This window comes from Aspergillus fischeri, genomic scaffold (genome assembly GCF_000149645.3).
Source record: "Aspergillus fischeri NRRL 181 1099437636264 genomic scaffold, whole genome shotgun sequence".
Lineage (NCBI taxonomy): Eukaryota > Fungi > Ascomycota > Eurotiomycetes > Eurotiales > Aspergillaceae > Aspergillus > Aspergillus fischeri.
The window spans coordinates 3,396,705-3,414,900 of NW_001509762.1; the positions used below are offsets into that span (position 1 = coordinate 3,396,705).

Below are 18,196 nucleotides of genomic sequence, written 5' to 3' on the forward strand. Positions count from 1 at the left end.
GTGGATCTCAACATCAACCACCTCAGTCAATGAACTGACTGTCACCGAAAGAATTCCATCATTGATTTCGGTCATGGTAATTCTACTCGGTCAATTGAAGCTGCCGCATTTTCGTTCGATATCCCGCGATATTCCCATATACAGAGGAGAGCATGTGATTGATTCTTCATCTTGATCATTATCTTCTCTTCTAAATACTTGGATACAATCTGTCTTGTTGGAGCTGGATATTCACACGTCCCCTTGACAGGAAATACCAAGCGCAGGCCTGACCATTATGATGATCGGTTGGACCGGTGGGTTGGGTAAGATTTCCCCTCACCAGTTGTCACACAGAAATCGGTGTGGTATATTCAAGTATACCTTATGATAAAAGCTTCATCGATGAATGCCGCCATGACAATGGTGCCGTCAATGCTCAAAACCAATGGCTGCTATGTCTGCGTGTCAAGCAATCACTACATTCTGAGCTCCCTGACTTTGGGCTTCGGCATTGCTTGAATGCATAGACTCTCCTGACATATAATAACTGGCATTGACCATAGTGCTAATGACGCATAGGGTTGCCCACGATAGGCTCGCCGCCTGAACAAGAAAAACCACCCCCGCCGCCTCCAACAAAAATCGACTTTCCAGTCTATGACCTGTTAGATGTCCCGGACAACGCATCGGAATCGTCTCTAAGGGAGATAGCCGACCTTCTAGCGTCGATCCGCCAGCCGCAGGACCTCTCGACAGAGAAGTTGAAAGCCTTCAATCTCAGAATGGAAACAAATATTACTGCAGATCGCATTGTCCCCCAGGGCTCAAAACTCTTTCCTCCGCTCCCTTGGGAGGCTCGTATCTGTAATGAGACCGAAGATGGCGAGCCGATTTTGATGGACAATGGTAACCCATACCCCGCGGCGGACCGATTCGAGATCCTTAAGAAGGAACTGCTCTTGGATAATGATGATGCTTTCCGAGAAGTTACACGGCTACCGCCCAAGGAGGGCCGTCAGCGGGTTCGAGTGGCTAATGCACGAAAATTTTGGATGGGGCTGGAGCGAATGTCGCAGTGGTGGGATTCAAGCCTGGACAATTACTTCGAGCGCCCCGCCACTCCTGAAGTAGCGTCCGACGAAGACAAGATGCAGACAGATGGCGAACCGCAGCCGTCAGAGCTACAGGACTCAACAACTACGCCAATGGAGTTCGACAACCCACCAACGACACAGACCGTCGACGAACCGTCGTCGGACCGGGAAGAGGGGCAGCAACCGACTGTTCAAAGATATACCGGCCGCCGGATAGGTAGCGGACAGGAAATGCCAGAGGATGTTCGGGAGGAGACGGTGCGAGCGCTGGCTGAGATGGCCGCCTGGCCATTTGGTTGCCAAGTAACTGTCCCGATGCTCCCACCGCGACTCACCGTCAAGAAAATCCTCTTCCCCATCCGACAGTCCTTCCAGGCTGCGCGATCGCCCAAAGACCGCCAATTGGCCCGTAGCGGTGTCATGGAAGGCCCTGTCTTTGTTGCCCAATGCAGGCCGGAGACCTCGTTCCGAGGACCTGAAGACGCACCAGGGTCCGGCGTTGGGGAGGTATGCGACCTGTTTCGGGAGCTCGGTGCCATGCTTTTGGCCGCGCAGGAACGCGCGAGGCAAGGGACGACGGAAGTGAAAGCCGGTGAGGGCAAGTGGTGGGCAACCAAACCCCGATGGGGCGGAGCGACCCAGGACACGCAGGACAACAGCAATTGCGAGGACCAGCCTGCGAGGGATGGCAATGACCGCAAGCGCTCTAAGTACGAGCATCCATTTCTCGCATCCCGTCGCGCGGGCTCCGGGCGGAAGCTTAGCAATGCCGAGAAGTGGAAGATTGTGCAGCCAGGGCCAAGTCTTTGGGACAGACGGATGAGGTACATTCAGATTGGGAAAGACAAGGACAGTCCATTCGACGATGTATGCTGGATCACCAATGGCATGTGCGAACTTATGCTAATCCTGTCCTAGATCTATATGCTCTCCTCCATCAATCATCACGTTGCCATTCTTCACCTTCGAATCCACCGTCGGTATCTGGACCTACTCACAACAGGCGAGAGTGACTATCCCCCGGAGACCGACACGCTTGATCAGCCCTGGCAGGTTCTCAAGCTTCGGCGAACGAAATGGTATGACTTGTTTGACGCGCAGGAACGCCTCGAGGTGTTTCAGGGCTTGTGGACAATGTTCCACTATCTTTTGCGCAGGCAATGACCGTCTATGACCAGCCCTTAGACTTACTTCTAGCGAGAATCCAGATGCGAGTTGAGCATCACCACATTTACCAGTATGCGAACACGATATCTACATAGAGCACACGCGTTCATCCTCCTTCTGCATGTTTAGATGAAATCAAATCAAGCTAATTAACCTGACGCAAGGGAGGACCGAGAGACCATCAACCACAATATATCTGCAAGTCATATTCCCTTACATATGGTATACCATAGATGAAGGTTGCGTGCAGTACGCAGTCATTCCAAATATCTCCTGTACTCAACACATGTAGAGATATAGACAGTGCAGTCAGCTATGTCTATGTGCAGCTTTGCAGCACACAACTTGTACTTGCTCTACGTCCTGCCGGAGCAAGGAAGTAATGATTGGCATGACTGCGGCTATGATTAAAATCCCCCCTGAAGTCGAATAGGAGCACGCAGGGCCACCCCCCTCGAACCCGAACCAAAGACAGACGAAGCCATGTGGTCGCCCCAGCACACCACACTCACATCACATTCGTGATTGTGCAGAATATTCGAATTCAATACCCAGACACTCAAGACCCAAGTCTTGAGAGTCGAGACTTGAGATTACAATCCCTGAATATGATATCATGCCTCTCCGGGATTCTCCAAATCAGTCACCATGCAGGAAAAAGTGAGGCCCCGACGATCATCGCCTTCGCCTCGGTTTCTCGTGTCCGGCGTCTATCTTGGTCCTATAGTTGCAATTGCGTGGCTTGAGCTATCCAACCTAAGGAGGGGGAAATGATATCCGGTCCGATCACATTGGAGTGTTTTATGTCCTCGGGGGTTTGTGCGGGGTTGCCTTGTGATGGTCGTCGCCTGTACCTCCCTATGATTATCGACTTCGTTCCTGTGAGCTCTGATAAAATAGTTCTAGTCTAGTCAATCATGACGATGAGACGAGAGCAAGAAAAGAGTGGTACGAATTACGAGGCCATCGCAGGTCAGTTTTGGCCGATTCCAGGACACATGGTGGCGATCAGGGGCTGGAGCATGCATTTCCTGTACTTTATACCCTGCACTGAGGGTCTATCTGGCCAATCTTTGCAGTCATAGCATCCGAAGAAAGTCAATATAAATGGCAACATGGTAGCACCGTACTTCTGCGCGGTGATCCAGACCAGTCCATCTGTGCATTGCACCTATGGATTTGCTCCGGCTCGGAGCTAGACTACTGTCTTGGTCCTCGCTGAAGAAGTTTCAGCCTTTCGATTTCATGATTGATTTCACCAGCGTATGGCCTATGCCTATGCTCTATGCAGCTGGTCCTGACGCTGGGTGGTAAGGCTAGAGTGCTTGGTCCATCTGCTGATCAAAGTGAGGATGGTAAGAGTACGCTTGGGCCATTGGTGGTGCACAGTGCGCAAGAAGTATCAAATTGAGCTTATCTCCATACTGACATGTTCCATGGTTATGGTAGATAGTGTAAGGACCAGGGTATCACCTTGCCATGTCGCCGTAAGATAGCATAGATGAATGGCCTCGGAATCATGTATATCATATCTAGACATGCACCTCATATATTATAGCAAGCAAGGACGGACAAACACCGGAACAGTATTTCATTACTGAATACTGCATAGTTACATAGGTACAGCCAAAGTACACCGTGCTTTCTGTAAAATGAACATGTCAATACGGTTATATTCGGGCCACAAACCCCTCACGCCTGTCTCATTGAACAGTGAACACTGGAAAGTGACAAAAACTCCATTAGAGTGATGGAAATGTGATAGATCGAGTGGCTTGAGGGACCGCGCTTGGGGTCCGGGGCTGACCGGTAAGTATTGGGGGTTCTTGCGGCTAAGGATAAAATCTTTAATACTCTGTACCAGATGATCAGTACGACAAATGACAATCGTCAAAACTACCGTACAGAGGGAGTGCGGATATGACGATCATTGATTCTGGCCTCTTCCACCGATGCCGTTACAGTCATAGGGAATGGGTTACCCGCGAAAGCATGTTGAAGCCTCCCGAGCCCGTCAACCAGGTCGGTGGATCGATGACTGACGTGAGGATTCGGGGGGAATTTACTCCATTACTGCAACTGCAAGGTATTAATATTATCTACCCTGGGCTACCAAGGTATCTAGAGTAGTTGAATCCGCAATGGGCTGTGGTTAGTTCACAGCTGCGTAGTCCATGCGCAAGCCAGCTGCAGAGGACTCCGTACTGCGCCGCTGGTCAGTTTATACATCCCACCAGATAATCAAATTTCCTCTCGGTCAGCAGGAAAACCTACTCAGTTTCAGGTGAGCAATTACGGAGAACTGTTGCGCCCACTGGCCTCCCCTAGAAGAGACAGTATTTAGATACATGGTCATCGGAAACCTTGGCCATAACCATTCAGGTTAGACCATATGCATGTCTACATATACAGCTAGTGGCATCTACCATATCAAGAACGAACTTCGTAATTGATGATAATATATCGCGCATCAAGACGCTCTAAATCTCTGATAAATATAGGTGTTGATTATCTAGAACTGTGAGAATGATAGACTGCTTCACCTGCTGCGCTTCCACCAGAGCCTCAAGGGCCACAACTTGACGCTCTCCAGAGAGACATACATATCTGACATCCCATGCAGACTATGCACATGCAGCGGCATGATCAAGCGATCCGAGCTCTTGTCTCGACTACCGATCAACCTCTCAGATGTCGCAAACCATGGTTCATCAGTCTGATCGGTCGTTTTGTGGTTGCGTTTGTGCACTCTGTAAGAACATGCAAATGGTCAGGATGGGACTAGAGCAGGTGATTGATCGAGTCAGGATGACAGTAAGGTTCACCTAGAAAATGGAAAGTAGGCTTGTGGGGAGTTAATCATTACGAGGGGTTACATTCATCAGTCAATCTGGTAGTTCATTCTCCATAGGAGTCGATCGGTCATATAGGGTGATTGCGGAGTATGCTAGAATACCCCATCTCATAGTGTTGAGTCTGTTGCGCATTTGAGATAGATGTACGCCATCCACGTGTCGGGTTTTACTTCCATATGCAGCTAGGCATGTTCACGGTGTTGAAGAGAAGATGCTGACTGTTTCTCTTATTATCGTAGCAGTACTCTTATATGATTATCGCCAGGGTATCTGTGTCAATGTTAGGCTTAAAAGATCAGGCCTTCTCCTCGGGCCACAATTCGGACGTCCATGGTCGAAATTGATAGAAGCAAATCCTTCTGCGCCAAGCCATGGATGAGCACGCTATGTAACAGGGCCCAACTTGTAGACGGGCAGCGGGCTGTCCCGCTTCCTCAGATTTGGTACGGGGAAATTGTGGCTCTCCTAAATAGAGTTGCTGATGAATATCCAAAACTGGGGATGAATCAAGGCTGGACCGGATGTCCTCCTTCAGCTACTCCAAACAATCAATACGTCAGCTTGTCCAAGGCTCAACTGAGCATCCTGTCTCGGTCCTTGACTCGCTGGCCCGCGTCAGTCTCGAGAGTTATCCGATACATGACCAGGACTGATGGGAAGCGGCTCCAGTGTCCAATGACGGCGCAAGTCTTGTTCCTGAGTCTGGAGACCCAGAATAAAGGCTCCGGTTAAGCAATAGCCGCATTTCTCTCGTTGATGTGCGATTAGCCGGTAAGCAGTGAGGGAAGCGACTTGATGAATATGCACCTTTCCAAAGACGTTTGCATCCCATAAAATGGGAGTCAGTTTGAGTTGCTGTAGCATTAAACCAAGTCGGTATCGCAAACGCGGTAGCTGTAGTGGTTGCGGTAGTGGTAGCAGCAGAGATCTTAGGTTGAACAACAGCATGCTAGCCTCTCCTTCTTGCAATCTCAGTCCGCGAGGTAGGAGACTCGTAACACCGGAGCAAGAGCCACCGACAAGGACAACTAGGCATGGAAGCATGAGTAGAGTTAGAGAGAGCTCTCTACCTGGTTGCACTGTTGGTTTACCCCATGCAGATCCGAGCCAGCAGTCCGCCACACTGGGGTTCTGAACAGGACAGGGCTATCCCTTGCTTCAGGCACCTGACCATCCTCCGGTTCTGTCATACAGACATACATTGCAGTATGCATGTACATCATCCGCAACATGGACGTCGGACGGCGGACGGCGGACGCTTCCATTTCCTTCATTCTGAACCGATGCCTTGTCCGCCGTTCGGGTGGATACTGTAGATCTTTGTCCTGTGGGGAGTTTTAGTTTTCATCCTTACAGAGAAAGAGGCCTGAACGAGGGCTGTACTACGTACTCTGTTTGGGTAGAATTTGATAGCATTCATCATTTGCAGTAAATTTGCGTCAAGTCGCCTGTACTGTGTACATTGCTGAATACGCACTTGATTGAGTGTTAGAAAGTTGTGGACCGCCTGTTTCGGCTGGATGATCCAACCAACAGATATGATGCTGCCAACCGACGGAGGTTCCAGGGGACGGGATTATGGAATTTTAGGCAGACGATCCACACAATTCGATCGGTAGGCAATTTCATCGGGACTTGATGATAACTAGACTACATCATAACAACTGGAGGCAGACACAGGTAGAGCGTAGAATGTCATATGAGAATATAGATTGATTCAGGAAATCATTTCCTTGGGTAGACTAATTAGCTCGAGGGATCGACCATTGTTGGACGTTTGATGACGATAAGGATATGTAGCATTGTAGAATAACATCGTAGGAATGAAACTTGTTTCTGGTGTTCTACGTTCTCCCGTGATCACACAGAACCACTTTAGCAGCGGACAAAGGAGAAGTGGCAAACGCAATCAGACCCTGTCTTTGAGACCTGTTGATCTATCAACATGTCGTAGACTTCGCGCCTCTCCTTTTTCCCGAAGACGAGATGTTCCTTTTCTCACCAGTCTCATGGACTAGGGAATTCTCAAAGCATTCAGACCCAAACTCCGTAGAACACCGGTTTGACTTTATGTGCTCAATTGTGTTGTCTCTTCAATATGGCGCCCAACACTTTTGAGTGCGCTGTAGAGCTTTGACCAGGCTATCATTGCTCGTTAAGCGAGGGGCGGCATTCATTGCACTACGGAGGCGCAAAATATTTACCTGTCAAGTGATGTTGAATAAACTCTGCAAATACTTGCTGCTATGAGCACAACATTCGAAATCTACATCTGCCTTGTGAATAGAGAGGAACACCCCTGGTCCTAGCCTGAGTTCCACTTCCAGATGTTGTTTGCCGAGCGTAAAGCCAATCCCGCGGTGAACCACAACCAACAACCACTGTCAGAACGCGTGACACCCGTTCCCGTAACTTACCGTCTCTTCTTTCCCTGTGGTTGGCAAAGAGTGGTTGTGCCTGAAAATGCGGACGGAACCAGGGGACAGCTGGCAATTTTATTTTGGCCTGGTTGCAGCGCGTCAAATCATAAATGGAGGGGATGATTCTGCTCTGTATGGCAAGTATACCTTAGATGGTGGTATGGATCTGGAAAACCGATGCTGTGAAGGTACTTGGCTCTCCATACAACAACATCAGAACCCTACTGCAGCAGCCACGGAGCAACCTGATGATTCTCACCGTCTTCTGCGTGGGGCATTTATGCAGCACACTTTCAGGGTCGCATCATGCATTCCTTCTTCTCTTCTATTGTGGGAAGGGCCCCTCCCCCTTGGCTCGATCAGTATCAGTATGAGTATCCATCAGAATCACCTGCCTATCAAGTCGAATGCTTCTCAGAATACCGGAGATGGCTGTGGATATCCACCTCCGGTTTCTGAAGCAATCGCTCCATGAAGCTGTAGTTTAGACTTCAAGATTGAGTTTTACAGGGCGCCCCTTGCTAAATAATGGTCAAAGTGACTGACCGCAAAATGACACGAAACCGAAGTTGCTAAGGATGGTAGTAATGATCATTTGATTTGAATGGCAATTGGCAGTTTTGCTGTCCAGTCAGATCATCATCCAGTAGCACACTTGGGAGGAGGATGCCAACCGTTCAATCCGTGGCTCCATCAGTGTCTGGGTACGTAGTCTACCCTCGAGACCTCTCCATTCTTGGTCTGATCTCTTAAACAATGTTTGATTTTGGCTGATGGTCATACTTGCTGATCAAGAATAAAAATGTTTAAAGGCAATGATGAGCAAGTCATGGATATTCACGGAGTATATTCGGGAACCCAAGGGTGTGCCTAGCGCCCATTAATGGATTCCGCGCCCTCCGAAACTTGGGTATCAACAGAACCCGTTTACCTTGGGTCCTTAGGTGTCTACCTACACTCTAGTCTATACTAATTTCCCTCTAACAGACCTCATCCCAGACAGTCGGTTAGGAATAAGATTTGCTCTGCAAACTCAATGCCGACTATAGTCTTGTATCAAGGATGCCAAAGATGAAAAGCTGTCCTCAAACGGTGCGGGAACATGTCCCCTCCAGTCCTCCCGTCCTCTTTACTCCATATCTTTCCTACCTACTCTCCATGTGGCATATTTCAGACGGCTCAAGAGCTACGCCGTAAATAGTGGCGGACCCTCAGCTACAAAATAGGAAATTGAAAGAAACTCAGATTCAGAAAACGTCCCGTAAACGCTAATCGTTATCTATTTGCAGGCTATTCAGGAGACTCAAAAGAAGTAGATCGATATGGAGAACGGAGTTCGGAGGTTCTCCAATGCTTTGGGTGGAAATGAATTAGAATTATTGTTATTATTATTTCGTCCTTCAGCCCGCCCATGATCCCGCACATCAGCAGACAGCTTTGCTCCATAGCTTCGGTTATTCCATTAATATTAGTTTCGTTAGGCTCCACTCCGTAGAAGTAGGTACGTAGTAGTATGTGCATTTCCACACTATTTATTTTCCTTATTATCATGATTATTCTATGTTTTATTTCATTTTATTTTATTTCTTTTTCCCCCCAGTGTAGCAGTCAAACACCTCAGGGGACCAAAAACCGAGACAGCTCCCAGACCCGGAGGCGTAAAATAATGAGGAACCCCAACAAGGACCAAAAACGATCTGTCAATTCCGGTGGCTTGTGTTAATACATGCGAACCAGGATCCTGGCTCAGGTTACAAGTAACAAGACCCAGTCAGTCAGAAGGACGCGCGCGTCAAAAACAAAAGAAAGAAAAACAAAAGAAGATCAAAGAAACAAGAGACGCAGAGAAAAGTGTGCCTTTCTACTTCTCCGTATTTCTTTAGAGTCGGAGGTTCATTACCTTGATTATTATCTATTCACCTCAGGTACCTAAGGTAACTACTACTACTACTTACTGACATTCCCTCCACTCAAAAGAGATCCTGAGCCAACCGAATCAAAGGAGAGAAGCACAGCTACTAAGGCTACTGCTATCAAAGAGGGGCATTTTCTGTGCATCCTTCTATGCCATCTCCTCATCAGTCTTGTCAGTACCAAGAGCACCAACAGCATCTCGACGGCCAAACTACTTTCTCTGATCGCTTTCTTTCGATCTTCTCCGCGTCGCAAATCTACGATATTCACCTTACAGTAAACAGGCTGTTACTGAGATTCCATGGTGACAGTGTGGAACTATTGAACTGTCAACAACGCAGCCTACATTTCCAACCCCTCCTTCTATCTTGATCACGGGGATTATCGATCCTTCATCCTCACTTCCATTTTCCACCTTAATAATCATATTTCCGCCCCTCGAGTCTCCAACTCCTGCTCCATCCAAACCGGCCTGCCCTTTTGGGGCCATCTCCGCGTTTCTTGGGAATTAATACCGTTACCATTACCATTTGATAAAAATCTGAGGTGATTGTTATTATTATTATCCGGTATTATCATTATTTTTACTACATTATTATTATTATTATTATTTTTCCTGGAGCTCACCCTTCCCGACACCTCAAGCTCTGCCACCATTTGCTCGATCGATTCTTGACACACCCAGGGCGACCCGACAGCTTGGCTTACCTACCTAGCTAAACAGCTATCCATCTCCCGAAGGATCGGAGTGTGAAAAAGGCAACCTCTGGCGTCTCCATTCTCTTTGAATTATCCTTTCTGGGTTGATACCTAGCCTACTCCGTATTCTTGTGTAAGTGTCCCATGATTCCATCATCATTTGTTTTCCATCTTCCCATCCTTTTTGCCTGGTTGCTTCTCTTCAATTTCCTCTTCATTCGCACTGCATTTCCTCTTCATTCGCACTGCATTTCATTCACCAAGGTGGGTTGTTTCTGTCGTTATCACCATCGTACTACCTTACCATCTTTCAGTCCTTACTGGCTTTTGGACTGTGCCAGATGGATCTATGAAGTTACCGATGTGTACCTTTTCTTCTTTCCCCCGTCTTTTGCCTCTCCAAGCCGAGTCAGTATGATTTCTTATATTAATGATGCCACCACATGTACCCTCAACCCTCCACCCTGGTCAGCTCCATCTGAAGCTACTAAAAAAGTACCTTCTTCCCCTGCCAACAGCTTACCAGGGTCAAGTGCCCACTGTAATTAGTGTGGCCGCAGATCTGTTGCTCTTCCCTCTTCCCCCCGTTGCACTATAACAGGCTTGGTACCTTTGAACGGTCCGGCTATTGTGCATCCGCTTTGCTTTTGCTCTCCATCCTGCTATCCTTACCCATCTCCTTGGGTATCCCGTTGCATTAGCCTTCCTTCGTCCTCTGGCCGCTCACTTGTCATTGCTTCGATTATTTTCTTTGTCTATTTCTTGCATCATTTCTTAATTCTCTCTCCTAGTTAACGGATTGCTGGCTCTTCCTGGATAGCTATCGGAAAGCTATTCCACCGTGCCTTTACGCGTTCGTAACTGCCGTCGCTCGTCAATCAATACTTCCCCCAAACTGCGCCTCTAACCGTTCGACTGCATCGTTCGGAGCTACTGGTCGCAAACGTTTCAAAGGAAGATATCGATCCGAGAAGAGGGATGGAGAGAAAAATAGAAGAGTGAAACGCGCAACGCAGACTATCGAGAGCTAAAAGAATTGACCGGCTGAATTACCTCTTTCGGGAAGCTCTTGAGCTTTGTCCAACTCTCGCTGTCCCTCCACCCCACTCGCTCACTTGACATTGCACATTGTGATTTCTGCGGGACTGCAACATGTCCTCATGACTGTATGACTGTCGCACTGAACAGACCGTTCGTAGCGGAATTACGGCAACCTGGAGTCACCGGCCGGAGGTGCGGACCTACCATTGTCGAAATGATTGGAACGGACGATAAGCCACAGGCGCTCCCTCCTTACTCCGGCCCTCCCCCCCGTCAAATGCATCATCGCATTCCTCCTGAGGCGGCGCATGGCCTGGCAAATGCGCCGGGAGCATACGATCAGCCATGGCGCCCCTACCCACCGTCCTTCGAGCATCATCACGCCGAGCAGCGACGGGCCTCCAACCCCCCTCAACCTTCCCTGCCCTCTCACGGGTATCCTGTCATACCGAATCGAGAGTTGCCTCAGCTACCTCCCGAAGGGCCGTATGGCCGGCCAAATAGTTTGCCTGCTCCCAGTCTCACCCCGACAGAGTCGCATGCGCCGACTTTTCGTCCTATGAATGGAGCTTCGCACGATTCCATCCCCCATTCAGCACCGACGCATCCAGGTCCTCCTCCTCATTCGGCGCCCCCCGACTTTCGTCCGCGGATGACATATCCCCCTCAAGAACAGAGCAGTAATGGCGATCCCCCCCCTCCCCCTCCTCCAGCCCCGCACACGATGCCTCCAGCTCAGTTTCCGACACCGGTCCCGCATATTTCGCATACTCCTGCTCCCTATGAGCCGAATTATTACCAGAATCAAGCCTTTGGTATGCGTCAGCGCAAGGCTGCCCGGGCTCAACAGGTAATGACTGTCTTTTTCCATGGCGCAGAGAAACGAGACTGCGCGGGGTACAAAGAAAATAGACTAACTTTACATTCGTTCCATTGTCTAAAAGGCCTGCGATCAGTGTAGAGCAAGAAAAGCAAAGTGCGATGAAGGGCGGCCCGCCTGCAGCCACTGCAAGGAGAACAATTTGATATGTGTCTATAAAGAAGTTCCCCCCCACAAGTGCGTGACCTGCCTGACTTCTGTCTTTCAGTTGGTTGGTTGTCAGATACTGACCCTCAAGCTAGACAGGAAAAGGCCACCCAGCAGATCTTGGACAAGATACAGTATCTGGAAGATAAGCTCGACGAGCGTCTGACGCATTTTCAAACGGTACAGATGGAACATGGGATGACGCTAAGTAAGATTTCAAACGAGGTCGGATTGAAAGAGCCGAAACTTTTGGCTGTCAAAGATGCCACCCGATCAATGCCACCCAAGCAGACACTCGATAGATTGCTGAAACCAAGTGCTACTGATATTTTGCTTGAGTCAGAATCCAAGAATGGAGATGGAATGCAGCAGTTGGATTCGAATGATCCTCCAGGGCAGAGTTATGCGGAGAGGGAGGACGGTGAGCTGTCCATCCCGGTGGAACATACAACAGCTGCCCACAAGTTGCTCTCCTGGCCATCGATTAGGAACCTGCTCTATCCCCGCGAGTACGACGAGGATTATGTGATGATGCTTGAAGAGCAACGTGGCTTGATTCGCGTCTACGGCTGCGGTGAGGGCGACGACACAAGTGAGGATCGCATGTCGCCAACCCCATTAACTAGCTCGAATTCCAGCAGCGGATGGGATGATAGTCACACGCACCGAGCATCGCCGAGTAGCCCTTGGACGCAAAGCTCTCATCCCAGCGGTTTCCCGCAGAAGCTTCGAGACAAGGGGGTTGACGAGTTTGGTACTCTGTGGGCCGATCCAGACACCATCCGTCGCTATCATCGCAGTTACCTGGAGCACATCCACAAACTTCATCCCTTCCTCGACCAGAGCGACCTGGACAAGAAGATCGAAATGTTCATCAAGTTCCATTGCTTACCGAAGACATCTGGATCGACGCCTACAGGGACAGGCGACATGCCCCGAGGTGCAAAAAGAAAAAGGTCATGTGATACTTTGCAAGGTGCAGCGTGCGATTTTCCAACTTCCGCGGGCGTTAGGACAGAAGCGACGAGCCGTCGCATTGAAAAGTCAATTGACAATGCTGTTCTCCTTCTCGTGCTTGCGCTGGGCAGTATCTGCGAAGTGGGAGCACCAGTCCCCGGTCCTGTCACAGATAACCCCCCGGATTTTCGCAAAGAGTGGATCCCTGGCCCGCCTACCCGGAGCGTCCTATCTCCCGCTGGATCTGACATGATTATTCCAGCGCAGGGGAGCTTCTACGCACCGCACGCTGTCCCGTCTCCCTCACCTGTTGACGGTCGGAGAAGTGTCGGAGGGCGGTCGGCGTCATCAGGTCGAGACGTGCCTGCCAATCGACATCTCAGAAACGTCGATGTCATTCCGGGTTTATCTTATTATGCATATGCCACGCAGATCCTGGGAGGCCTTCAAGGGGCCAATGGCTTGCTTCATGTTCAAGCGGCTTTGCTCGCAGGACTTTACGCCGGCCAACTAGCGCATCCTTTCCAGAGTCATGGATGGATATACCAAGCCGCTCGCGCTTGTCAAGTACTCATCCGATCGTAAGCCTTTGTCTAAAGCCGAACTGAGCCCTCAACCTAGGTGACTTGCTGACTGCAGTACCAGGAAACGCTATGACCAGATGCAGGACGGGCCTATGAAAGACCTCTACGATTTTGCGTATTGGACATGTCTTCAGCTTGAGAGGTATGTTTGTGATGGTCGCTGTCAGATTTAGCCTGCGGGCCCAACTAACTCCGAATGTAGTGATATTCTTGCAGAACTTGATCTCCCCGCCAGTGGCATTTCTCGTGCAGAGTCACGTATAGGTCTACCAAAGGGACGCTTCACACTTGCTTTGCCAAATGAAATCTGCGCGCCCAGTACCATGATGATGTTTTTCTATTCTGCCCAAATCCACCTCCGGAAAGTCCTTAACCGTGTCCACACTGATCTGTACAAAGTTGAGAGTAAGGCACCTAAGACCATGTCACCAGGAAAACCGCTATTTATACTTCTATAGGACAACAAGGCTCTAACAATGCAAACCCGGGCAGTGCCACTAATGCTGCTGGTTCTGCGAGCGCTGTCAACGCTGCAATCGCCGCAATCACAGCTAATCCTTCCAGCAATACTACAACCACGAGCAGCTCGAGTAACAACCGGTGGACCTCAAACGTGCAAGAAATTCTTAGCATGAATCTCGAACTGTGGCGAAATAGTCTTCCAGAGATCATGAAATGGAAAGACACTGATCCCCCCTCGAACGACATAAACGTTGCTCGTATGCGGGCCAAATATTACGGTGCACGATACATCATCCACCGTCCTCTCCTATACCATGCTCTGCATTTTGCTGGACTCCCCAATCCCAATCCAACTGCCGCATCAGTCGAGTCACCCGCCGGGTCCGTTCTCTCTGGCTCGAAATCTCAGCAGGTTTCGCCCTCATTACCACACAGTCAACGGGCTTCAAACGTGGTGCGTCTGTCGAGTGATATGGGCATAGGAGTCCATAGCGCTCCTTCTTCCTTTCAAGGAGGCTCGATGGGCACCATTGCATACCGAGATCTACCGCCTAAGCTACGACGAGCCTGCAAAGTATGCATCGACTCTGCAATCTTGAGTACAGAGGCCTTTGATGGAATTGAAGGTCGTCCGATCGTGACAAATATTTTTGGAACTGCTCATGCCCAATTCGGCAATATGCTCGTGCTGTCTGCAACCTACATGTCCTGTCTGTCAGAGCTGGTGGACCGGAATGTGCTTGAAAAACTTCTCAAGCGAACAATTAAATTCCTGTTGCAGAGCCGATACATCTCCCCCAGTCTTCGAGCTGATGCGCGGATTCTCACCGAAATCTATGAGAAGATTTTCGGAGAGCCCGCCACGAGTTTCTCATCCGCCTATAGCTAGGTTCATACCGCTTCCCGTCTCGCTGCCCCTAGGGGAGACCGCCTCAGAAAATCGCCTGCACGATATTTCCGCGGGTCGCCTGAAAAGGTAGACCTCGTCGCCAGAATGGGGCTTCTACAAACACCAACTATCCAATCTATACCGATCCTTCGAATCTATTTCTTTTTTAGGACATAACTCGACTCGAGCCTCTCTTCCCCTCTTTGGTCCATGCTCTTTTCTTCGACCCTTGGCTCCCTTGCATATACTGATGCCTGACATGGCACGGTTCATATATAACATACATACATAGGTGTCTTGCACGGCGGTTCTTTGTTTTATCATCAGTCATTCTTGGGCAGGGCTTCAAGATCTTGGCTTATTCTTTTTGATTAATTTGCTGCGCATTGGGAATGGATGGGTGGCTACGTGAAATTATTCTGATCATACCGGCATTATCTAGCCTCGGACCTTTTTTGTTTGGTTTGATACCTTGTTCCTCCTTGTTGTTCAAACGGCGCTGGTTACACCCTACCATTGTGACTGGAATTGGGTACCTCTGGGAGGGATCGAGTCGTTGCATTTTCAGCGAAGCAGGGTTAATGGTTGCCAACTGACCTGGCTACCTGCATTCTTGGACAGTTGGACGGCCGAATATCACATGCGGGATTGCTCAAAGTCTAACAGATGATTGTCGCCAATGGCTGGGGATGGAAGTGATGGTGTGCGACTTTCTACCATATTTTGGAGTCAATGGGTCATTGTTTTCATTATAAGAGTTCAGGATAGGACTTGTTTGTCGAATAGCCTGTGTTACTCAAATAAAATCTTGCATCTCAGGAGCACTCGCCGTGCGTGATGCACAACAGGGACAGCGGTGTGACTGTAGAGATGATGGAGAGACATGTTCCTGCTCGGAGGCGATCCAGGTTTTGTACAACGCATGATTCGGCAAGGAGAAAAGTACCCGTGACCAGCGAATTACACCAATTATAACTGACAATTGTAGGACAATCATTCAATGAACGCTGAATATCTAGCATGAGCAGTAGCATGCCATTGGACAGGGCAGCATTGGCGAGGGACGTCGAGCCCGCCTCGGCTGCTTCTGAAGCTTTTCCCTGCAGTCCCTTGCTTGGACGATCAGCAACAACCATCATGCTCCGGCTCGCCTATATATGCAGGTCACTCATTAAGGAGGTCATGCTTGAGATTAAAGGGTCCAAGGGGCTATCGTCCAGCATAACCTGATTATTAGATGGTCTGCATCTTAGAATTGCAGGAATACACTTTTATTGATTTCTACCATGGTGACGCAAAGGAATTGGCTTTCACGCGAAGGTTGGTTAATTGCTTCCCATCCCACATGTCCACTGTTTGCTAGGCTATTGGTTTTAAAGGAGCGTGTTCTCTCGGAGGATAGGGTTCACTGCCGATGTCTTCGGAAAATGGATTCAGAACACGCTTCTGAGTCCCTGGAAGACGCTCCCTCTCCTGCTGGCGGCCCAGTATACCGCGAAGGGCCACCAACTCGCCCTCGAGCACCCGCGATCCTTCCAGGCCCTCCAGCTCCTCACTTTGCTCGCCGTCCTCCGCCATGTTAACGCCTGGCTCAATACCCGGACCCTGAACAATGGCGTCTCGGACCGGTACGACTGGAATCGCGAGGTGGTTGTGCTGACAGGTGGCAGCAACGGGATAGGCAGACGAATCGCGCAGCTGCTCGGCGACAGCGGCATCAAGGTCGCCATCCTTGACATCCACTCACCACAGGAGGACCAGGGCCGCCTCCCGCCCACCGTCCGCTTCCACAAATGCGACATCACCTCGCCCTCGGCCATCGCGGCCGCCGCTGCCGACATCCGCGCAACTCTGGGCGAGCCCACCGTCCTCATCAACAACGCTGGCGTCTGCAGCGGCAAGACCATACTCGGCGGCACGGAGGCGGACACCCGCATCCAGTTCGAGGTCAACACCCTCGCGCACTACTGGCTTGCGCGCGAGTTCCTGCCGCACATGGTCAAACGCAACCACGGCATGGTGGCCACCGTTGCCTCGCTGGCGGGATATACCACCACCCCCAATATGGTCGATTACTCCGCCACCAAGGCTGCGGCGATTTCGTTCCACGAGGGGCTGGCGGCGGAGCTGGTGACGAGGTACCATGCCCCGCGGGTGCGGACGGTGCTGCTCACGCCTGGATTCACGCAGACAGCGCTCATCGGGCAGTTAACTCCGGAGGATACGTGGTTTAATCCGCTGCAGCAGCCGGAGACGGTCGCGGAGCAGTTGGTGAGACAGATCCTCAAGGGGAATAGTGGGCATGTTGTTGTGCCGGGTTCCTCAGGGTGGCTTGCTCGGAACCTGAGGAGCTTTCCGCCTTGGTTCCAGCATTCGCTGAGGTCCTGGTTGGAGAGATTGATGCGTGCTGATTAGAAGCTGTGTTACTTTATGACTTGGTTGAGCTTGGTTGGTGCTTGGACTGTTTGCTTCGCTTGTCACGCTGACGCTGTCTAGACCCGAGTGAGACTTTTAGTAATCAGTGTGGGACTACTGGCTGGATAGGTAGTACTCTAGCATTGTGCTTTTTTTGGGAGCCAGTCTGTGGCCAGGTTGTTCAGCTATGGGAGAGGCCTTAAATGGACACCTGAGGCAGAATCTACGTTTCCTAAGTTCAGGTAGCCACAAACCTCGTGTAATTATGAGGATTGTACTGAATAGGGCAGAGAAATGACGCACAGAAGGATTGATTAGGTTCAACCATAGCAATCTCCAATCAGTAAATAAATCGTCCTATCCAGTCCTCTACAACCAGCCTTCTGGCCTAAGGCTACCCATATTCTTCTCGTGGTCCTCGTTGTTGCTCGGCACGTGCAGCCAACCAGCCTCCCCAGCCTCACCGCGATTTCGTCGTTCTCACTCACCTTTCGATTCAGTCCTGCAGGCATTCTCTGCCATCTCAGACGTATACACGTTCAGGGGAATTATCGTCCAGTCATCATCTTGGATGGATTCTAATTATCATATGCATCAACTCGACTCCCCACATTCTTACTTTCATCATCGTTCTGTCTGACTTCAACATCATCATCATCGTTATTATTGTTCCTCCTCGGATACTCTAAA

At 49.9% G+C, this 18,196-nt stretch overlaps 3 protein-coding genes across 3 annotated transcripts, besides 3 other annotated features; all 3 read left to right on the forward strand.

The window, feature by feature from the left end:
* Positions 1–280: 280 nt before the first annotated feature.
* Positions 281–2,240, forward strand: NFIA_083680 (uncharacterized protein; the record flags this gene model as incomplete). Its single annotated transcript, XM_001260312.1, has 3 exons — positions 281–305; positions 562–1,943; positions 1,995–2,240. The coding sequence occupies 3 exons, from the start codon at positions 281–283 to the stop codon at positions 2,238–2,240; spliced, it is 1,653 nt and encodes a 550-aa protein (XP_001260313.1).
* A 6,841-nt stretch (positions 2,241–9,081) lies between these two features.
* Positions 9,082–9,104: a microsatellite.
* An 877-nt stretch (positions 9,105–9,981) lies between these two features.
* Positions 9,982–10,044: a microsatellite.
* Positions 10,045–10,336: 292 nt separating this feature from the next.
* Positions 10,337–10,384: a microsatellite.
* A 1,002-nt stretch (positions 10,385–11,386) lies between these two features.
* On the forward strand, positions 11,387–15,091 carry clcA (putative C6 finger domain protein; the record flags this gene model as incomplete). Its single annotated transcript, XM_001260313.1, has 6 exons — positions 11,387–12,022; positions 12,117–12,229; positions 12,295–13,737; positions 13,802–13,882; positions 13,943–14,145; positions 14,199–15,091. The coding sequence occupies 6 exons, from the start codon at positions 11,387–11,389 to the stop codon at positions 15,089–15,091; spliced, it is 3,369 nt and encodes a 1,122-aa protein (XP_001260314.1).
* Positions 15,092–16,328: 1,237 nt separating this feature from the next.
* NFIA_083700 (short chain dehydrogenase/reductase family protein) lies at positions 16,329–17,506 on the forward strand (the record flags this gene model as incomplete). Its single annotated transcript, XM_001260314.1, has 2 exons — positions 16,329–16,411; positions 16,471–17,506. The coding sequence occupies 2 exons, from the start codon at positions 16,329–16,331 to the stop codon at positions 17,504–17,506; spliced, it is 1,119 nt and encodes a 372-aa protein (XP_001260315.1).
* Positions 17,507–18,196: the final 690 nt, after the last annotated feature.